Source organism: Bos taurus, chromosome 7 (assembly GCF_002263795.3).
Source record: "Bos taurus isolate L1 Dominette 01449 registration number 42190680 breed Hereford chromosome 7, ARS-UCD2.0, whole genome shotgun sequence".
Taxonomy (NCBI): Eukaryota; Metazoa; Chordata; class Mammalia; order Artiodactyla; family Bovidae; genus Bos; species Bos taurus.
The window spans coordinates 90,547,284-90,571,254 of NC_037334.1; the positions used below are offsets into that span (position 1 = coordinate 90,547,284).

General features: G+C 39.8%; 1 protein-coding gene across 1 annotated transcript in view; it reads left to right on the top strand.

Annotated features, from left to right (window-relative positions):
• The window catches only part of ADGRV1 (adhesion G protein-coupled receptor V1), a 541,233-nt gene that overhangs the window by 420,387 nt on the left and 96,875 nt on the right, over positions 1 to 23,971 (top strand). The window contains exon 86 of the mRNA XM_010807603.4: positions 22,564 to 22,721. Within this exon, the coding sequence (XP_010805905.2) occupies positions 22,564 to 22,721 (158 nt within the window). The remainder of the gene's footprint in view (positions 1 to 22,563; positions 22,722 to 23,971) is intronic.

Sequence of the window (23,971 nt, forward strand, 5' to 3'; positions counted from 1 at the left end):
CTAATAAGCATTACAGTCCAGTTGGTATGTCAAAAAATTAACAGCTTTCTTACAGCCACGAAGTAAACTGTTTTATTTCATCCACAGTTGGGCCAGAGCTGTGCCTTTGGACATCGTAAGACATGTCTACCACCTTGGACATTAAAACAAATGTTACACTACTTCAGCATGATACATTTTGGGTTTTTGCCAGTCACACTGTCGAGAACTATCTGTTAAATCAGGATAATTTAATATGAATAAAATGTCAGTGTTGGAAAAGCAGACTTTTAAAAATAAGACCCTACACATTAGCGAACAATCTCTGTCCTATTTCCATTTCTAAAGTTATGTATGTCAGGCATTAAATTTCTGCTTCTAGACCCATAAATGCGAAGCACCCTAGAAGACCACGTGTGTTTCTTTCCTTTTACATGGCATTCCTAGTACTGAAAGCATTCACTGTTTTGCTCCAACTCTTTATTGAGATCCTTAAAACTTGATTTCTGGGTTTTTTTCCCTTCCCAAGAGAACAAACAAGCTATAGTTTGAACCAATGGTAACCCCCAAGCATTTTTATTAATCTGTAGTCAGCAAAGGTCTGGGGCCTTCTATGGTTACTTTATCCAGAGTCCAGTGTTTATCTGTAATTTCCTGTTCGCCATCTGGGAAAACCAGATGTAACTCTTTTGAGAAGAAGCACTAAAGTCCCATCTCTGCTTCATTATTTCAGATGTAATCAAAGAAGCAAACCTGTGGAGTGTTGTCGATTCTTAATACAGTAGAGTTGTCTATAGCCTGGACAAAATTCCATCTGTGTTATTCTTCTTCTAGAGGCATTTCTGTTCCAGATATAGTTACATTAAGTATTATGTTGGTTCAAGCTGACAAATCTTAATTTTATAAATTAAAACCAATATCTTACATCTTGATGGCAGTACTCTTTGAAGCTCTGGAAATTCTTGCTACAACTGTTTAAGGAGGCTTCACTCAATACCCATCCCCCACAGCCCCATTGTTTGGAGAGGGAGTGTTGTGCGGTGGTTAGAGAAGGGCCACTGGAGCCAAAGCAAACAGTTTGGGTTGAAACACTGAATCTGCCTCCTCCTGGTGTTTAACCTGGAACAAGTTATTTAACTTTTCTGTGCCTTGATTCCTCTATCTTGTAAATGGAGATGATAATACTAGCACTTACTCTTAAGACTGTTGTGAGAATTAAATGTTATTCCACTCATTCTACCCTTCTCTTACTGAGATGAGTACCTAGCATTTAGTAAATAACACTTTATGTGTTACATATTTTTATGGCTGTTCCTGTCTCAAAACCTTTGCTTGATGTTCCTTCTGGCTGAATGTTCTTCTTTCAGATGTTCATATGGCATGCTCTTTTACTTCAAATATCGCACTTCAGAGAAGCCTTTCCTGACCATCTTTTTCACTCTTTATTTACTGCTTTATTTATTAGAGCCCTGATCACCACCCAGTATTATATTTTACATTTATTTCATCTTTCTGACTCTTTGTTTCTTTAAAAAATGACATAATCTCAGGAAGGATTTTGTGTAATTCTATATTGCTTGAGTCTAGAATGGATGTGGTATATAATATATAGTAGGTTCAGTTCAGTTTAGTCACTCAGTCGTGTCAGACTCTTTGCGACCCCACGAATCGCAGCACGCCAGGCCTCCCTGTCCATCCCCAACTCTCGGAGTTCACTCAGACTCACGTCCGTTGAGTCGGTGATGCCATCCAGCCATCTCATCCTCTGTCATCCCCTTCTCCTCCTGCCCCCAATCCCTCCCAGCATCAGAGTCTTTTCCAATGAGTCAACCCTTCTCATGAGGTGGCCAAAGTACTGGAGTTTCAGCTTCAGCATCATTCCTTCCAAAGAAATCCCAGGGCTGATCCCCTTCAGAATGGACTGGTTGGATCTCCTTGCAATCCAAGGGACTCTCAAGAGTCTTCTCCAACACCACAATTCAAAAGTATCAATTCTTCGGCGCTCAGCCTTCTTCACGGTCCAACTCTCACATCCATACATGACCACAGGAAAAGCCATAGCCTTGACTAGACGGACCTTTGTTGGCAAAGTAATGTCTCTGCTTTGGAATATGCTGTCTAGGTTGGTCATAACTTTCCTTCCAAGGAGTAAGCGTCTTTTAATTTCATGGCTGCAGTCACCATCTGCAGTGATTTTGGAGCCCCCAAAAATAAAGTCTGACACTGTTTCCCCATCTATTTGCCATGAAGTGATGGGACCGGATGCCATGATCTTTGTTTTCTGAATGTTGAGCTTTAAGCCCACTTTTTCACTCTCCACTTTCACTTTCATCAAGAGGCTTTTTAGTTCCTCTTTACTTACTCAGCAACTATTTGGTAACTGAGTAAATGAAGACATTGTAATGAAAGGAAATTTATATTAGAGTTCATTTCTGTAGATATATGGATGTCTCTATCAAAACTCCCAAAAGCACAAAATAATCACAAGTACTCTAAAATGAAGTAAATTAATTAAATACATGCATACTACATCAAATGGCCACACATGGACACTTGTTACCCTACATATTAATGCACACTGGTAATAAATATTACTTAGTGTATTTACTGGATAGCTTGTGTTCAGGCAAATACTCGGATTTAAGGATGACCATAATCAAATGAATTGAATTCTTACAGGACAGAAAAAAATGTCACCCTCAGACAAATTTAAGGTTTGAATCACCAGTGTCCTTTGATCATTTTTGAAGAGAGAATGCTTTAGGGAAAAGGAAAAAACTGTGAGAGAAACAATACAGTGTCTGAGGTCTAGAAATACTTCATATAAATCCATTGACTTATCAGCTACTCATTGCAATTATTTTACTAATGTGGGTCACGTTCTGCCCTTCCAGGGAGAATTCTAGGAGTCCTCCTCCAGATCCTGCTGATAAAGAATTAGAAAAATAATTCACCATACCTATTTGTGTGCATTTGGTGACAATGAGGACCTTTATGTTTTAGAAATAATGTGATAGGATTTTTTTTTTCCAGTAGAGTAAGGTATTCATTGGGTGATATTCTGCCATTTCAAGACTTAGCATTAATTTGTTAGGGACAACAAGGTGTTGGTAAGAACACCGTCAGTCAGTTACCATCTTTTCCTGTTGTTTGAAAGAGACTAGTTCTAGTTCACTGATCACTAGTCTGGTTCACTTATTTGTTTATCAAAAGATCTCATATCTCAGTTAAGATATATCTCTCTGACTCCTTGATATAACATTAGCAATTCCCAGAACTTCATAGTGACTTTATCCTGTTTTATTTTCCATCATGGCAATTATCACCATCAGATGTAATATCTATTTATTTGAATGTGGGTTTTTAAAATATTTTCTTTTCTCTCAGGCCTCCATATCAGATTCCAATTGTGGTCTAAGAGGAAGTTTTTACTTTTTAATTTCTTCCTAATAATTTAGTATGGGACAAGTTTAGATTACAAAGAATTAAGAAAAAGCAGTATTCACTAGAAAGTAAGCCCCAGGAGGGCAGGACCTTTCTGTGATGGTAGTTTTTCACTGCTCCAGCCCTGGAGCCTTGAACAGTCTCTTGCGTTTAACAGGTGTTTGGTAAATATTCTTTAAGTGAAGGAATGGAGAAAACAATGTCTTACGGATTTGTCTTGAGGATTAAACTAAAAATTGTCTGCAAAAGTACCGAATACAACACCTAGAACAGGAGATGGAATCTAAAAGCCCTGAAAGGACCCATATGGAACCCATAAATGCCAAGCCTGACTTAGATATAAGAGTATCAACCCTTTAACTGGGAGGTACTGACTAAATGCATGTTTTAAATAAATTTGACTTCTGAAAATTATATTCAGCATCCTTATTTTTATAATGAATGAATGTTGAGAAATCATTGTAATTTCCATTAGCAATTGGCTATTTGTTTGGCTTATAAAGCTTCTTGTATAAAAGATGTAATGATAGCCTAAACATTTTACCAAACCATAGACTGAGAACTATTTAGTATCTTGGCACTGATCATTTGATAAAGATTATACCTAAACTATAAAAGGAACTTTCTGACTTTGCTTTTCCTTCTTTTTAAGTTAGTATCAAAGTGCTCCACTTGGAACTCTAAGCAAATACAAATATGAACATCAGGAAGTCTGCAGTGAGATTTTGCAAAGATTAAAGAAAGGGAGTTACAAAGAACAAGATATCTGATATTAGCGTGTTTGATAGCCTGATAGCCTCTTTATTTTCTTGATCCATTCTCCTCAGGAAGATGCATCTTAGAATCTAACTTTCCAAAATGGCGCTGTAATAGCACTTTTTAGATGGATTGCAGTGTTTTGTGCTCTGTTTTTGTGGAAAGCATTGAAATAGGAGAAGCTCTGCTGTGTTTCTTTACAAGATAGCTACATGCTGACGGCGACCCAGCTCTTGGATTACAGGAGAATCTAGCTTTTAGACCTAGTGTTGTAAATATCATGTGTCTTGTTAAAAATGTCTATGTCAGATTCCAGTTATAGTTTAGGAAGAATTTTTATGTATCAAGAAAGGACAAATTTACATTGAAAAGATATGAGCGGAAAACAGCCTCAAAGGCTCTTCTTCTTCCAGAAATCTTGCTTCTTCAGTGTTCTTCAGTTTGCTACTTTAGCTAACTAAAGAAAGAATTTTTCAAGGAGTGGTATTTAAAAGTATAATTAAAAATTATACTTTTAATCCACTCACCAAGTGCCTTTCACTTGGTTTTGATCTTATAGATCACATCTGGTCGTGTTCATTGGGTTGAATGGTCCTGAGATGAGAGCATTGGTTTAGTAACTTTCCTTTCTGAGGGCATCCGTGGTAACTGGATTGTCTGATTATTCTTTTAAAATTCTTATATGGCAGCTCTCTTGAAACTTCCTCCAAAATTATCCATCGTGCAGACTATATTAGAGGGGTTTTAAAATGACAGGTCTCTGTTTTACTCTGGGCCTTCTTTCTAAAATTAGCAAAATACATAATCTGTGTGTCTTTGGACCAATCAAACCTGGATTTTAATTCTACGTGGTTATTGATTATGGTCCTTGCCTGAAGTCATATACCCAGAATCAGGGTATATACACACATCCTTGGCCTTGAAAGCTTTATAGCCCCAGAGGAACAAAGATTAATCATAATTCTGTTATCTTCCTGAAAATCTCAGACCATACTTCCTTTTTAAGAGCCAGATGATTCCTGAAGCAACAGGAAACAGAGCTGAGAAATTTTTTGAGCATTGCCTTTTCTTTGCCGTTTTCCAGGAAAGAGAGTATGGCCCACCCAAGACTGTCCAAATCATTTTCCTATCGGGTCACTTAAGTAACAAATGTCCTTCTCGATTCTCACCTCGTTTCTTTCTTGGCAAATGTGGTTACCCCCTCCAGCTCCCCTGCACACAATAACCCATGGCTTCCTTTGAGCTCTCCCCACACTCCAGGTGGCTGTGCTATCACACTTAACACATTGCACTAAGATTTGGCACGAGCCTCACCTCCTCTGTGGACTCTGATCTTCTCCAGGTCAAGAGGCATGTATTATTCATTGCTGATGAATGGCAAATAGCACGCACGTAGTTCTAACTTGGTAGATGCATGTTAAATGAATGAATAGCGGCCGTGTAAAAGTCAAACTGAATTTCCCATGAAAGTAAGATCCAGAGCATTGTCCATTGTATGACACAGTAACTGTGTTGCTCTTGTATTAGAAAGAGTTGTACTTCCCTTGAACTACTATGTATGTGTGTGTGTAGGAGTGTGTGCCTGCCTCTGAAACACCTGCTAGAAAAAGCACACTGGAATTAATGCATAGCCTATTTTTAGCAATGAGCACTTTGCTACCCCACTCCTGATGCGGTCTTAATTTATTTTTTATTTACCTCATTTTTATTTTATCTTACATAGATCATATAACTACTTAAAACCCTTTTAGGAACATTAGTTAAGCTTTAGTATTTTATAGAAATAATAAAGAAGCATAAATAGAGTCCAGTATCTGTTTGCTGAAGAGGAAAGTAGGGGGAAAAGCACCCCAAGGATGGTATTTACTATTACCCCAGTACTGAAGTAACATGATGGAACCTTTAACAATGCTGCCTCAACTGCCAAAGAAAACGTCTTCCAAGGACAAGTAACATAGCTATGAAAATAACGCTTAGTCAGAGTGAAGGAAACCACTGTGATGCCATACGTCCCCTTACCCTTCAAACACAGCAATCGTAGGGAAACATCCCAGAACAGTTAGGCAAAGGGCATCTCAACATGAAGACTTCGTCACAGCACGCCTTTTTGTGGCTTGAAATCTAGGATTTAGTGTACACACTTTTAGGTTACCTTGGCAAAACCTAATGAAGATTTAAACATATATTTTTAAAGATTATATGTCTTTCTTAGCTTTCAGTGATTAATGTCAACCCAGAGCCTTAACATTTTTTATTGAAATATAATCGACGTACACTATTATATGAGTTTCAGGAATACTGCATAGTGACTTGATGTTTTTATACATTACAAAATGATCACCACAATAACTCTGATAACCATCTGCCACCATACAAAATTATTACAGTACTATTGATTATATTTCCTATGCTGTACATTTCCTATCCTTGACTTATTTATTTTACAACTGGAGTTGTTAACCTCTTAATTCCCTTCCCTTACTTCACCTGCACATTCCCTCTTCCTGCCAGCTATGAGTTGGTTCTTCATATCTACGAGTCTGCTTCTGTTTTATTATGATTGTTCATTTGTTTTGTTTTTTAGATTCTCTGTATGAGTGAAATCACATGGTGTTTATCTTTCTCTGTCTTATTTCTCTTAACATAATACCCTCTAAGTCCATTCATGTTGTCATAAATGGCAAGATTTCTTTCTTTTTTATAGTTGAGTAATATTTCTTTGTGAATATGTATGTGTGTGTGTGTGTGTGTGTGTAAAGTGAGAGTGTTAGTCGCTCCTTCATGTGTGACTCTTTAAACCCCACAGACCGTAATCTGCCAGGCTCCTCTGTCCATGGAATTCTCCAGGCAAGAATACTAGAATGAGTAGTCGTTCGCTTCTCCAAGGGATCTTCCCCTCTCAGGGATCAAACCCAGGTCTCATGCATTGTAGATAGATTCTTTACTGTCTAAGCCACCAGGGAAACCCTTATACACACACACACATACACACACACCCATATCTTCTTTATCCATTCATCTGTCAATAGACACTTAGGTCGCTTCCATGTCTTACCTACTGTAGATAATGCTGTGGTGAACATTAGGGTGCATATATCTTTTTGAATTGCTGTTTTCATTTTCTTGGGATAAATACTCAGAAGTGAAATTGTTGCTGGGTTACATGGTAGCACTATTTTTTAATGTTTTGATTCAAGTCCCTGCTGTGGGTGTTAAAGGAAATGCTTGCTCTTCTGAGAAATGGTATTGGACACTAGATTAGAGGTGGTGATGACTTTGTGGATGAGCTTGATGTTACAAAAAAATCAATGCTATTAGCCAAGTATATGAAATAGAATCTGAATACAGTTAAATGCCACATATAATTTCTATTCACAAGTTTACATTACAGTGTTTCAGCAAAGTAGTTAGACCAATTCACATGCTAAAGTAAATAACAACTGTCCTTTATTGAGTCTTTACCACATGCTAGGCATTGTGCTAAACACTTGAATCATGTTAATCTAATTCTCACTACACATTTAAGAAAAATAATAAGATTTTTATTCATATTTTATAAGCAAGGATACTGAAGCTCAGAGAGGTAACTTCCCTGCCCATAGTCACATAGCCATGAGTAGCAGTGTCAAGGTTCAAAGCCAGGCCCATCTGATTCAGAGTCCACATCTGTAAGCGCTTCACTTTCTTACTCCCTGTTGTGAAATCATCATCTTCCTGTCCCAGACGGGAGTGTGTGCTGATGCATTTTCACCCAAAATCAAACCCAGTTGGATTAGTCTCTGTTCTTGGTGATAACAGGCAGCAGAATCTTCAAGCAAGTATTTGATTTAGAGATGATATCTCCTGACTCCTCTCAACACACCTGAGTAATAGGCTTTCAAATGAATTATGAAAACAGTCTTGACACTTGCTTGGTAAGATTTTGTCACAGAAGTACAGTGATACCTTCCCAGTCAGCATGCATATCACACACTTGCCTTTTCAGCAAGTTTTTTAAATGATTTCCATTTTGTAGCACATGGAACTTTCATTTGAAGAAAGACAGCAAAATAAAGAGCACACTAGTGTGCCATCAGAAAGGGAAGTTTTGGAAGACTTTGGCTGGCTCAGCTCTACATGTAAGAAGTTTGGCTACAATTAAAATGTTAAGAACTTTAGCAAAAAAAAAAAATTACTGCATGTTAGATCATGACATTTTTTTAATTAAAAGAAACTCAGAAAATTCATGAAGAAGATAGCCTTAGCTGTTTTGAGATAGGATTTTGGACTGTTTGTGCTTTTCTCACACATTCGTGATTGTGCTCAGAGATGAATATTGCTCTGCGGTTCCCATTTCATCTCACTGCCCTGAAATCCTGTTGTTGAAATTACAGGGCTAGAAAATAACAGGAACATCCTGTTGTCAAAAATAAATTCCTTCAGATAAAGTATTAATTCAACTGAAGCCAATTTTTTTTAGAGGGTGAGAAGGACCTCAGTGGGAGGGGAGTTTATGAATGATGGTGTGCCGTCTTGGATCCACAGCCCTTTCTTTATATCTTTGTCGTCTCTCTGACTAAATGAAATTTGCTCTTCTGTGTGAATTTTTGTATTTTGCAAAAATATAATATGTGGTATCATTAAAGACTTTCATGAAAGAGCTAAGTAAGGTCTAATGTTCTTGGGTCATTACTATTGAGTATTATATTCAGAAATATGCATGTTTATTGTTTCATTCTGTTATTTATTTAGTAGTCCCCTAGCTCCTAGGAATTCATATCCAAAGTGAAATAAAACACTGGGAACCTTTCCATAAAAGGAATTTTTAGATTATTAGCCAAATATGCCCCTGAAAACTTTCGGGGTTTTGTTTTTTTTTTTTAATGTGGATCATTTTTTTTTGAAGTATTTATTGAATTTGTCACAATCATGCTTCTGTTTTATGTTTTGGTTTTTTGGCCACAAGGCCTGTGGGGTCTTAGCTCCCTGACCAGGGATCACATTGGAAGTTGAACTCTTGACTACTGGATCACCAGGGAAGTCCCTGGGTTATTTTCTTGAGTCTGACTTATGCTTCAGACCCTCATTTGGAACACTTGACTTAGGAGCTCAGATAGTCAGGTTCTGGGCAGGCCTCAGAAGCCTTTAGGTCCTGGGTTCTTCACCCACAAAGCTAGAGGGAAGGCAGAATGACCTTTACTATTCTTTCTAGTTTGAAGAGTCTACAAAGAAAAAATGTCTTCGTGAAAGGAGGAAATACAGTTCTCTTTCTGGTGGGCAGCTCAGGTTGATGGGACATTCACAATGCCTTGCTTTCTGATAATCAATATCGGGAGCCCTCCAGCAGTCAGCCCATCCAGAGTGCGGACTTTCCAGAGGCTTGAATCTCTCCCTCTTCTAGAACACCCATCAGCTAATTGGCCTTTCCCCTCCCACACCTTGTGCCTCTTCCTTGGCAGCAGGAGGGTCAGGGGAGAACAGGAAGACAGCAGGTAAGAAAGCATCTGCTCAAATGCCTAGAGAAGCCATGAACCCAGCTCTTCCCCTGCTGCTGACACTTCTGGGCCAGGCCTGCTCGTCAGCCCGTGCGGTGCCGTAACGTTCGTTGGACCTCCTTGAGGATTACCTACCTCTTTTTGAATGACCCTTAATTACCTTGACTTTTCAAGTTGGAACCAAGTTTCCTCAACTGGTTTTGCAGAAACACAGATGAGTCATGGGGGAAAGCTGCGAAGGGAAACTTCTCCTCCTCCCCCCTCTCACAGATTCTCTGTGGACACAGGCAGATCATCTTCTTTGCATGACTAAATCACACTCAGTATCTGCTGATTGGCGAGGAATTCTGGAGGGAAAGAAGCTGCTATCAAACCCCACCTGTTCCATGAAGTCTTCTGTCACTACCCCAATTTAAAGACTTCTCTATCTTTAAATTCATACTATTTGACTTTTCCCTACCAGATAAAAATGGTGCTAGATGTTCATCCTTCCTTCTAACCTGTATTTTTTTATTCAGACACAGGTTAAGTCTTGTGTAGACATAAGAGGATTTGGGGCTTAGTAATAGATGATGATAATCATCATAGATATCTTTACTGAGTACCTACACTGTGCCAGGCTCTGATCCAAGAGATTTACATTCAGTTCTCATTCCACTCTTACGAAGCAGTTGCTATTGTTCACTCCATTTTATTTTTTTAGGAAACTGAAGTATGGAGAAGCTCAATACTGGCCCAGGTCACAGAGTTAGTAAAAGGGATACCAAGGATTGACTCAGACAGTCTGGTTCCAGAGCCTTCATGCCTTCATTCTTAACAGTACAGTCTTTTTTTTTTTTCTTTTTTTGTAAGCAATATTATCCTGTTCCAATAAATAGACTTTTACCCACTCTGTCCATCTCCCTACATGTAAATTGTCAGTAGCAAGATCAGTTTCTTTTGAGAAAATTATTTACATAAATCATAAAGGAAACCATTTTATATCTATATATCTGGTATCTAGGTTAGGACTTTCCTACTTGGGACTTTCAAATGTTGCTTCTACATCCATGTGAGCTAATCCTGAAGGTTTCAAAACTTCAAAGCAAGTGAAATGTGTCATTTCCCATCAAAGCTGGGGATTCCCCATAGCATGGCTGGAACTTTAGTCTCCATTTGCTTCCAGTTTTACTTTCCTTTTCTGAAATTGGTGCATGAACTCTGTCTTGTTTTCTCCAGGTATTTTGTCCTGTATTTCTTAACCCTTTAAGCATTTATTAGATATCTCTCACAGGTTGGCAGTATATTATGGAATTTTATCACATTCTCTCATTGTTATATTATATTTTCTTGCTCCAAGACTCTTCCGGGAAGAAGTTATGTCTTTTACATTTGCTAAGTTTCCAGGTGAAACTATAGTATTGCAGAACATATAAAAATACTCAATAAATACTCATTAATTGTAGTGTCATAGACAAGCTTTAACAACTGCCTAGTATGTACATATAAGGGTATTTAAATATCTTATACCCAACTGAATGCAGAGTTCCAAAGAATAGCAAGGAGAGATAAGAAAGCCTTCTTCAGTGATAAATGCAAAGAAATAGAGGAAAACAATAGAATGGGAAAGACTAGAGATCTCTTCAAGAACATTAGATATACCAAGGGAACATTTTGTGTAAAGTGAAATGAAATCGCTCAGTCACGTCTGACACTTTGCAACCTCCGGACTGTGGCCTACCAGGCTCCTCTGTCCATGGGATTTTCCAGGCAAGAGTACTGGAGTGGGTTGCGATTTCCTTCTCCAATTTTGTGCAAAGATAGGCTCAATAAAGGACAGAAGCAGCAAGGACCTAACAGAAGCACAAGAGATTAAGAAGAGGTGGCAAGAATATACAGAAGAACTATACAAAAAAGGTCTTAATCACCCAGGTCACGTTAATGGTGTGGTCAGTCACCTGGAGCCAGACATCCTGGAGTGCAAAGTCAAGTGGACCTTAGGAAGCATAACTACAAACAAAGCTAATGGAGGTGATGGAATTCCAGCTGAGCCATTTCATATCCTAAAAGATGATGCTGTTAAAGTGCTGCACTCAATATGCCAGCAAATTTGGAAAACTCAGCAATGGCCACAGGACTGGAAAAGGTCACTTTCATTCCAATCCCAAAGAAGGGCAGTGCCAAAGAATGTTCAAACTACTACACAATTGCACTTATTTCACATGCCAGCAAGGTAATGCTCAAAATCCTTCGAGCTAGGCTTCAACAGTACGTGAACTGAGAACTTCCAGATGTACAAGCTGGATTTAGAAAAGGCAGAGGAACCATAGATCAAATTGCCAACATCTGTTGGATCATAGAAAAAGCAAGGGAATTCCAGAAACATCTGCTTCATTGACTTCATGAAAGCCTCTGACTGTGTGGATCACAACAAACTGTGAAAAATTCTTCAAGAGATGGGAATACCAGACTACCTTACCTGCCTCCTGAGAAACGTGTAAGCAGGTCAAGAAGTAACAGTTAGAACCAGACATAGAAAAAATGAGAAATTGGGAAAGGAGTACGTCAAGGCTATATATTGTCACCTTGCTTATTTAACTTATATGCAGAATATATCATGTGAAATGCCAGACTGGATGAATCACAAGCTGGAGTCAAGATTGCCAGGAGAAATCTCAACAACCACAGATATACAGATGACACCACCCTTATGGCAGAAAGCGAAGAAGAAATAAAGAGCCTCTTGAAGGTGAAAGAGAACAGCAAAAAAGCTGACTGAAAACTCAGCATTGAACAAATGAAGATCACGGCATCTGGTCCATCACTTCATGGCAAAGAGAAGGGGAAAAAATGAACACAGCGACAGATTTTATTCTCTTGGTCTCCAAAATTGCTGCAGACAGTGACTGCAGCCATGAAATTAAAAGATGCTTGCTCATTGGAAGGAAACTATGACAAACCTTGACAGTATATTAAAAAGCAGAGATATCACTTTGCTGACAAAGGTCCATATAGTTAAATCTATGGTTTTTCCAGTAGCCATGTATGAATATGAGAGTTGGGCCATGAAGAAGGCTGAGTGCTAAAGAATTGATGCTTTCAAACTTTGATGCTGGAGAAGAGTCTTGAGAGTCCCTTGACTGCAAGGAGATCAAACCAGTCCATCCTAAAGGACATCAGTCCTGAATATTGATCGGAAGGACTGACACTGAAGCTGAAGCCCCAGTACTCTGGCCACCTGATGCAAATAGCCAACTCATTGGAAAAGACCTCGATGCAGGGAAAGATTGAGGGCAAGAGGAGAAGTGGGTGACAGAGGATGAGATAGTTGGGTCGCATCACCGACTCAATGGACATGAGTGAGCAAATTCAGGGGAGATAGTGAAGGACAGGGAAGCCTGGTGTGCCGCCGTTCATGGGATCACAAAGAATCGGACACGACTTAGCGACTGAACCAAGATATCTTATAAGACTTCTTTGATATGCTAATGCAATACTCTGAAGACCAACATCCTTAAAAATTTCTTCAATAAAAATTCAGCACATCAAATTGAATTGGACTCAGCAATAGAGTATTGGAGTTGAGAGAGAACTCTGTTATCTACAACTTGACATGACCTTGAAATAATTGACATATCACCTCATCTATTTACATTATCTTTGTTTACTCAGTAGTTAAATGTTACCACTGTTGTTTTCAGAATTAAAATTTTGCAGAAAGCACAAGGAAGTGTATAGTGTGTTTTAAACAGGGTCTGACTAACTTTGATTAACAATTTCTTAGTGATTTTAAGTCAGCATTTAGGAACATTACTGATTAAAATGTGCTGTGAATATTAGTAAGAGTATAGATAATAAAAGATGGGCTTTAACTGAGCATTCACTCCTATAGGGAAGGTGCTGGACATTTTTTTCTTGGAGTACTTGTGACTTTCACACAAAGGCAGAAAAATCTGTGGACCTAATCTTCAGGACAATGTAATTTGGCCATTGTTCAGTTGTATGTCTGTGTGTTCAGTTGCTTAGTCATGTCCGACCCTTGCGATCCCATGGTTGGCAGCCTGCCAGGCTCCTCTGTCCATGGGATTCTCCAGGCAAGAATACTACAGTGGGTTGTCATGCTCTCCTCCAGGGGATCTTCCCAACCCAGGAATCAAACCTGCATCTCTTATGTCTCTTTTATTGGCAAGCCGGTTCTTTACCACTGGTGCCACCTGGAAGCCCTAAATGAAGATGGGGTGTGGTGCAAAAAGACTAATATTTTTTGGACTTTAATCTTGTATTCCTATGGTCACCTCTGTACATTTATTTTTTATGAACTTAAAAAACTTTATGATTTTTCTATTTTAAGATACAGGAAAGTGATAGGATTAGTTGAGGGGAAAAAAACTTTTTTAGCCATTCATTCAGAGGCTTGGTTAGCAAGGAATAAAGATGGGACACCTTTGAAGGTTCTAGGGCAATGATGTTTCTAGTACCAAACAATTTTGTTTTATGAGAACATAGAGCATTATTAGTACATGCAAAAAAGAGCAAGTCAGCCTGACCTTATTCTGATTAAATTCTGAAAGAGCTTGATTCACTGGAACCTACCTGGAGTACAGTTGGCAAGCACTGACCACTAGACATATTTCAACAGTTTCACCAAGTTGTTCAGGGAACAGACTGCTCAGATTTGAGTTTCTTCCGTGGGGTGGGGGGCGGGTCATTTGGGGGTATGATGATTTTCAGACTGTTTTTCATCAAATCTAACTTGTTAATATTTTGAGTTTTAAATGAGCTGGGGTGGGGGCAGGTGTCTCATTCATCAGAAGCTAATTATGTACAGTACAAGACTGCATTTATAATATGTCTGACTACTTCAAAATTTAAGACAGTTTAATACTCAGTGAATCAAGATATCTGTTCCTTTTGAAGTAAATGACATAGGAGTGCTCCAATATGTCTTCATTTTTCTTTGCTCAGTCATTTCAAGTAATATAAGCATAGGACAAGTTTTAGGTACTAAAAGGTGAGACTAATTCTTATTCTTTGGTCCCTTGTCAGTGCATAGAAGTAGATGACAATGCTAACAGCGTGGTAGATTTGAGCTCTAAAACTGGTAGACGTGGCAGTGATACCCTAGTGTGTCTTCAAGAGCAACATAGTTTTAAAGAATAGCTGTGCGTTCACTTTCTCTCATTTTCACTAACTAGCTTTTTTTTTTTTTTAACTATGGCCATTATAGTTGCATGTAAAACCCCACTAATACTACTTTAATTAAAAGGAGTGGGGTTATAGAAGTGTGTGTACCCCACAGGCATTCTCACAGACATTCAAAAGCAGGAAATGAGGTCTATGTAGACCTCAGAGGACCTGGAATCAGAATGCTGAAAAACAGACCTCACTCTTCATCTCTCAGGGACCACGTCCCTCAGTTCTTGTTGTGGCGAGCATCTCAACGCTCCTCCCAGCCACCACCCCTCAATTTCTCATCCTTTATTCCGTATGTGCATTGTGTGCTTACTCCAGCATGGCTTTGCCATGAATATATAATGGCTCTAGCACCCACTGCTGTTTCTGCTGCTAAGTCGCTTCAGTCGTGTCCGACTCTGTGCAGCCCCATAGACGGCAGACCACCAAACTCCTCTGTCCCTGGGATTCTCCAGGCAAGAACACTGGAGTGGGTTGCCATTTCCTTCTCCCTAATACCCACTACTACCTGGCAGTTGTCCATGTCACATGCTCAAGAGGAGAAAGCGGATTGGCTTAGCTGAGTGTTTAGAGCAGAGTCACCAAGTTACAAATCGTGGGCATGCCAGAATGGCTGTCTTTGGGCCAGGTATCCATCTCAGAGCTATTCACCTGTACTTGAGTGATGTGTGGCTGTGGTGTGAGGATGGAGTCATAGGGCACACGGGAGCACCTCTTTCAGAACCCGTGAGCAGTGTGGGCAGTTACAGAGCATGCCTGTTGCTCTTACAGCTGCCAGAATCCTTATTCCTTCAAGGGTGTTTGGAGGCAACAGGGTTGAGTGTTTACCTCCCCCAACACCTATCGCAACCCAGCACTCCCCTTCTTGTTTCTTTCCACCGACAGCAGATCTGTTGTGTTTCTCTCACTTTATTTGCTGTCTGTCTCTCTTTTCCTGTAATGAGAATGCTCGGGTTGCTAATCCCAGCTTTCGAAATATGGTAGAAGCTAATTCCCAGGCTTCTAAATATGACAGATTTCTGCTTCTCTATCCCTTTTTTTTTTTTTTTGCCACTTTATTTTTTTTAATTGCAGAATAATTGCTTTACAGAATTTTGTGGTTTTCTGTTAAACATCAACAAGAATCAGCCATAGGTATACCCATGTCCCCTCCCCCCGCAACTTCCCTCCCCTCTCCCTCCCTAACCCACCCTTCTGGATTGTCACAGAGCTCCTGTTTGAGTTCCCTGAGTCACACAGCAAATTCCCATTGGCTAGCTATTTTACATATGCTATTGTAAATTTCCATGTTACTTTCTCCATACATCTCACCCGCTCCCTCCTCAGCTCCCCCCATGTCCATAGGTCTGTTCTCTATGTCTGTTTCTCTGTTGCTGCCCTGAACATAAATTCATCAGAACCATCTTTCTGGATTCCATATATATGCATCATGTTTGTTGCAGCACTGTTTACAATAGCTGGAACATGGAGGCAACCTAGATGTCCACTGACAGATGACTGTACAAAGAAGCTCCGGTAAATACAGACCGTGGAATACTACTCAGCCATGAAAAGAATGCATTTGAGTCAGTTCTCTGTCCCTTTTCCTACTGTTTTTCTCTCTCTGGTTCTTCAGGCTGCTATGACCACCTAGTGCAGCAAAATCTCTGGGCCTGATTCTCCTTGGGGTTACATAGTCCCTTGGCTTCACGGCCAAAGAGAAGTAAAGATCAGTGAATTCATTAATTCCATTAAGCTACTTTATGCCCCAGGAGTGTGCTAGAAGAGAGCTTCTCCAGCTTTCAGCGTGCACATGAAGCACCCGAGGATCTTGTTAAAGTGTAATTTCAGGAGCTATATTGTGGGGTGTGAGAATCTGCATCTCTAACAGACTCCCAGGTAGTATGGATGATGCTGATGAAATAACAGTACTTTGAGTCAAAGACTAGAATCATTTATTCAACTATGATCTTCTTGATGGAACGGACCATGTTTTAGGCATCTTTATCTGTCTTTCCATGACCAGCACTGTCCCTGGAATGTGAGAGATATTCAGAAGTTGCTTGGATTATGATTAAACTGAACACACAGGAAATGCAGGCCTTTCTATGCCTACTTTTTTTTAAGTGGGTGGTTTTCAAACACTGCTAAAAATCAGTGAAATCGGTGAAAATTTCTTAAGGGTCTGATTATGCAGAGGACTAGGAAAAATATTTTTAAAATTACAATCCCAGTCTTCATGGAAAACACTGGCATCTTTTCTGCTAACTCTACTGTGTCTTTGCTGGAAATGTGGAATAATTTTAGAATTACGGGGGTGGCAGAATGAGCCTATTTATGCTACTAGCACTTGACCTCAAATATTTTTTATGTCATCTTCATGTGTACAATGAGGCTAATGTGACTGTTGTGGTGTTAATGTGTAATGAGCTGTGTAAGGATTGAGTTTCATGCCTGGAACAGGGTACATGATCACTGCTAATACTGTTAGTAGTGGTAGTAGAAGTAGAAACAGTAGTAATAGTATTTAAGATTATTTTATCCTGCTAACTCAGCTTAGGAAAATACTTTGTTCTTCCTCTTCTTCTCTAAGTCCATACATTATCCTAATAAGAGATTTCACTTCGTAGGGCTTACCTACAATTTAGTCTTAATATCATCCTTGTTTGGAATTTAAAGTTAAAGGAAAGTGAATTTTAGAACTCAACTGTATGCACTATAGCAGAAGGACAGAAAGAAGACTTTATTTTTGTACCTTGCAGCCAGTTAAATTGTTCTTTTCACTCCAATGTCTTCATAAATGTATTAGTGAGAAAAAATTAATGTGCTTAACAGGGTCTCCCTAAACCTCTCCAACCATTTTGGATGGGACAGAAAATACACACATACACAAAAATATATGCACACACACATATATACATACATAAATTCACAGGTGAATTACTAGTGTATGTTTGATAATATCATTTTTGGAAAGGAAGTAAATTGAGCAGGCAAGGAAAGGACTATTGAACACATAAGTATTGGCTTAGATATTAGTTATAAATGATAAACATCTACGTAATGAATAACATCTGTATTTTTCAACTCAGAGGGCCAGTAAACTGATGTATTGTACTTTCTGCACAAAGCAGAAAACAGTTGGTGATAAAGGAAGATTTCTTGATTCATCATGCATTTTAAAATTTCTAGAATAAAATTGGCAGACCATCTCTTTTTTTTCCCTTATAAAGAAGGGCATCACCATGATTGTCCATGTGGAAAAGGAAAGGCTGGTTGGAGTGGCAATGTAACCGTGACATAGGTGCCATCACTGAAGAAATCTCCCTTCCTGGGGAAGGTTGGCACATGAGCCTGTGAATCATAACTATTATCGTTGTCTTGTTGAGGAGAAGCACTTACAAAGAAGACCTAGGAACATACATTTATTATTCTTTCATTACCTAGTTCCTTTTTCATTACCTATGTAACCCAGATGTAACCCATGTGTCAGCTGCCTGGATCGCTTCAAGTCCTCCAGTATGCCAAGGTCAGCTTGTTCTCGAAAATATAATTAAAATGGACTCAAATCACAGACTCATGTACAGGGAGTTCCCAGCATTCCTTCCAATATTTACAGCAGTTGTAAGTGAAGCCTTTGTCTCTCCTGGACTCTTGGCTTCTGAGCTCCTCCTCATGCTGATTTCACACAAGAATTAAAAAAAAAAAACAACCCTGAAATACCTCGTGCCGCCCACATAATTTATTTAAATCAAGTTGAGTAATGCAAGTGGAAACACTCAAGTAAGTATAAAGAGCTACCTATGGGAGGTAATGATCTTAAGTAAATGAGAAAGTGACATAAGGCGTTGTGAATGCTCCAGGGTGGACTTGAAGGGGAAAATCTGAAGGTAATGAAACAATATCCACTCATTTCATCTGGCTGAAAATAGAGAAAAGGATGAAGTCCTGGCAGGATTTTGAAATAAAGTCGGATTGTCTGTGGGTTATAATAAGAAAAAAATTTACCCGTGAAACTTTAAAAGGGAACAACAACGAGAAGTTAGTCATGGGATTACCAGAACCCAAAGGAAATATTTAACACCAGAAGAGAGCAGGGCCACCAGAATGCTTTGAAGCCGGTTGAGCTGGTAATTAGAAGGAACAACTTTGCTCATCCTTTTTAAGAAAGCAAATCCACATGGCCTTTGTCTCATTTTCTGGTAACTGCCAGAGCTGTCCTTGAAGCAGTAAGTTGCCAGCACGTTACTCAGCTGCTTCCACAGCCCTGTGTATGCATAGCATTCAGCCTGCTTATTTCTTCCATTGTTTTTCCAAGAATTTGTTCCCAGCCTTACTTCAGAAACCATTCTGAACGTGATAGTCACAGTTTCCCAACTCCCCACGTCACTTTCATGCGATCAAATCTTCAGACTACCTGGATGGACTGCGTATCTTCTTCAGTTGGCCTAAAGAAAGTTCTGATCAATGAGGCTTTTTTTTTTCTTTTAAGAGTAGGATATAGTTCACTTGGGCTTCCCTGGTGGCTAAAGAATCTGCCTGCAATGCAGGAGACCAGAGTTATATCTCTGGGTTGGGAAGATCCCCTGGAGGAGGAAATGGCTACCCACTCCAGTATTCTTGCATGGAGAATCCTATAGACAGAGAAGCCCGGCAGGTTACAGTCTGTGGGGTCACTAAGAATCAGACACGACCGAACAACTAACTTCCACTTTTCTTTCAATAGTTCATTTATCTTGGGAACTTTTAAGTTTGGGGGCTTTCCTTGTGGCCCAGCTGGTAAAGAATCCGCCTGCAATGCGGGAGACCTGGGTTCCATCCCTGGGTTGGGAAGATCCCCTGGAGAAGGGAAAAAGCTACCCATTCCAGTATTCTGGCCTGGAGAATTCCATGGACTGCAGAGTCTATGGGGTCGCAAAGAGTCGGACACGACTGAGCGACTTTCATTCACTCACTTTTAAGAGTGTGTCACAAGTTTTATTATACATCGGTTGAAAGTCCAGTCAGACAAGATTGATCAGAAAATGAAAATACATATTTGCCTTCAAGGAAAAGTTGAGGGGGAATTTAAAACAAGAAAGCGTTAAGTATGTGAGAGAGAATGTGGAATGATGTAGCCAGCTCCCCCTGCATTCCGTGACCCCAGTCACCTGAGTGGGTGCCCTGACTGCTGTCTCCGCCTGTGGGTTACCCTTTCAGCCCTGTCTCCAATGTTCGTGTTTCAACAGGGTTGTCTGAGCCCCTCATCCCTCAGAGAGTGCACAAGGCAGAGACATTTTGTTGGAGGGAGATGGGGATTGGAGTCACAGGAGTGGACAGGATTGGGTGAGGGAGACCCCTGTGGGACTGTAGGGCCTGAGGTGAAGAGGCAGGCAGGAGGGGTTGCCAACTGAGAGACACCGGGGGCCACAGCCCTCCTTGTTCATGACCTGGCCCCATGCTGCGTGTGTGGAGGGCAGACTTAGGGCCCTCTCAGGAGCCTGGTACTAACAAGCAGTCACAACCTGTGGGGCTCTGAAGAAACAGAGGGGAAGAGGGTCGCTTCAGGACTGGGTCATTTTCCTGCCCCTTTCTCTGAGAGAATGGTCCCGCACGGCCATGTCACTGTGCAAGCAGGGAGAATTGCCCGGGAGACTGTGATGAGCTAGGACACTTAGAAAGCTCCCCCTCTCTCCCCAGAGACAGCACAGGCATGCCTGCTTCCTGCTAACCGCTCAGAGTTCACTTGGCGCAATTTACTTTTGGGCCAGGGTGGTAACGCACTTCCCTGGAGTTCTTCTTCCCAAGGTTTTCCTCTAAGGTAAAGGAAAGTTTTCAGGAACATCCTTCACACCGACAGATGAGATGCCAACATGGCCCGCCACCAGAAAGGGTAGGTGTTGGAGAGCCCAACCTGTATACCGTAGCACTCTGTACAAGATGTTTATCATCCCAAAGCAGCTTACAGTAGATTCAGCAATTATCCCCATTTTACAGCCTGAAAGTGAATTGTGATGACATTTCTCAAGATAAAAAGAAAGCACTGAAGCCTCTCTGACTTCCTTTGTCAGTGTCTGCATTTGTCTAAGCTGCCTTAAGCCAGTCTATAGCAGTGAAACCATAATTCAGATGAAAACAATAAGAAATCATTTAAAGCCAGTGTACATGAAAGTGAGGAGCCCACATGACTACTATTTTTAGTGCAGAAATATATTCAAGATCAAAGCCATTAATGTTTGCCTATTTTATTTAATCATGTGCCTTTTACCTGGAAGATGCAGGTCTTATACAAATGAGTGTACAGGGAAAATTTTAGGCTTTATGCTGTCCAAATTAAATTCTGAAAAGACAGAAAATTCATCATTTTGACATCTCTTTGCAGATGCAGAATGTGTGTTAAAATATCTCTTGAAATGTGTCTTGTTTACTTAAGGAATACATTTAGCAGATCATGTTAATTAGAAGTAATATCTGGGTAAAGTCTTTCATAATGTATCTCTTTTTAAACATAAAAATCAAGGGGCTAATTTCCCAAGTTGTGAGAATGGATGTTCCCTCTCATTACCTGTATTTTGGATTTTGAGGTTTTCTTGTAAGTAAAAGTTTACAGCATCCTTGAGTTTTTACAGCATTGCTTGAGTTTTCAGCATCCTTTTTTTTTTTTTTTTAACTATATAATAATCTAGGTTTGCAGGTGTTATGTATCAAGAAATGGAGAAGTTGGGGAAATTTTTTGAAAAAAGACATTGCCTACTCTTGAAATTCCTTGTAAAGTATTATTGTCATATAAGTTGTAGAAAGTGTGTCCTCTATGTGAATACCTCTGAAGCACAATTTTAGATATTGAGAACCTTTCTAACCACTCTCCATTTTGAGTTTTGTTTTTTTGTGTGTATGTGTGACAGATTTCATATAAATAAAACTTTTTTGGTGCATGGGTAAAAACTTCCAATTACATCTCTAAAACCATTTTCTATGGTATTTCAGTGTTACCAAAATATGTAATGTTAAGTTTACCTTAAACCTCATTGACCTAAATAAACTCCATGAATAATAGATACAATTATGTAGTATAGCTTCTAGATGGAAAATTGTCATCATTTTCAAGAGAATGAATGGCTCTGGGGAAATGTACAGCTTAGGAATGACAAAACTGTCATTCACTCAGAAAACAAAATTGTGGAAATGACAGAGTTGAGCCCTGGGAATCCTCAAATTTGCCTTTAAACAATACCTTCTTCAAACTAGTGATTACCAGTGGGGAGAAGAAAGGGGGAAAGGCAATATAGGGATAGGGGACTAAAGTGGGAACTATTAGGTATAAAGTAAGCTACAGGGAATATTGCCAATATTTTATAACAACTATAAATGGAGTAGAATCTTTTTTGATAGTTTTTTATTTTATTATTGGAGTATATTGCTTTACAATGTTTTAGTTTCTGCTGTACAATGACATGAATCAGCTGTATGTATCCATATATCCCCGCCCTCTTGAATCTCCCTTCCACTCCCCCAATTTCTCAAACTTACTTGGCCGTAACCTTTTTTGAGGTTTTCTGAGCACCTCAGGTTATGCATGTTCCATGGAACCCACTTTGTGAAGCAGTGGGCTAGATTTAGTCATGTAGCCGCTACTCAAACAGAACCCCAATTTGGCAAACCAAAAAGCTGCTGTTGCCAGCCCTGAGATACAAAGAGCGAGTATAAAGCGTTGTAGTGCACCGTGCATTTAGAAATGTGGGTGTTGAAGCCGAGTTATCTCTTCTCTGGTCTCTTCCAGGTGTTTCATCCCAAACATCTACGCAGCTCTGTTCACTGCAGCTCTCGTCCCATTAATGTGCCTCGTGGTGGTGTTCGTGGTGTTCATCCACGCCTACCAGGTGAAACCACAGTGGAAAGCATACGACGATGTCTTCAGAGGAAGGACAAATGCTGCAGGTTTGTAGGAAACCATATTCGCACTTTGGAGCTGGGCACTTTCAACGGTGGGAAAAGGTCACTGAATGGTCTCTTTATCGAGAACAGGAAGGAGGTTGGACTCAGCTTTCAGCTCTGAAGCCAAAAGTTACAGTTCTGTGATTTCTCCTGCTCCTTGGGCCTTCCTTGCAATCTCTCTCTCTTTAGGGCTCTGCAGGTTTCATTGCTGGTGCCAGTTTTGTCCCTAAGATATTAGTATTCAAGTAAATGACTCAGAACCTTTGGGAGCTGCTTCTCCAAGCATTTTTCAACTCAAGCAGTAACAACCTGGGTTCAACCTGTGAAATCTGTTCATTTCTTACAGACTCTGAGACTTTATCACAAACAAACCTTCCTAATGCTTGTGAGTGCTGTATTTTGCATGTGGAGTTCTGATTGTGCAGACAGATGTTTAAAAACATATGTGACCAGACAGCTTCATAAGTGGCTACACATGTCTGGTTACTTAAGAGTGCAAGTCTTTCCAGCTCAAATTGGCTTTCACTACCAGCTCATTTTTTCCCTTTGAATCATACTTAACACCGGTTTTTATGATCTGATTCTTTTTCTATCGTTAGATTAGAGTCTCTTAGGAATGTTTTTAAGGAACGATAACCAAATACCTACATAAGAAAACTCAGTCTAAAATGGTTTGAGTGACTGGAATATTGAGAATCTAATGAGCTGGGGAGTGGAGGAATCCCTCTTGGGCCAAGAGGAAGACTTGTCTTTTCTATAAGATCAGTTAAAGATAAGTCAGTTGCTCAGTCGTGTCCAACTCTTTGCGACCCCATGGACTATAGCCCGCCAGGCTCCTCCGTCCATGGAATTTTCCAGGCAAGAATACTGGAGTGGGTTGCCATTTCCTTCTCCAGGGGATTTTCCTGACCCAGGGATTGAACCCAGGCCTCCAGCATTGCAGGCAGACGCTTTACCATCTGAGCCACCAAGGAAGCCCAAGTCTTTTCTAAGCTTTTGCAAATCTAAGGCCAAAGGAATGAGAGAAGTTCTTCACATGTTAAGTGCTGTCCAGAGTTTAAGCAAGATACCATCCATGAAGTCACTTAGAATAGTGTCTAATACATTATTAGAGGCTCAATAGATACTGTCTCTTATATGATAATAAAAAAATTCATTCTAACATAATAAAAGCCTCTAGTTCCTAAACTATGTCAGGGACGATGCAAAAAGATTTTCCTTGTAGTATAAAGAGAAAGGACTCTTTTATATTA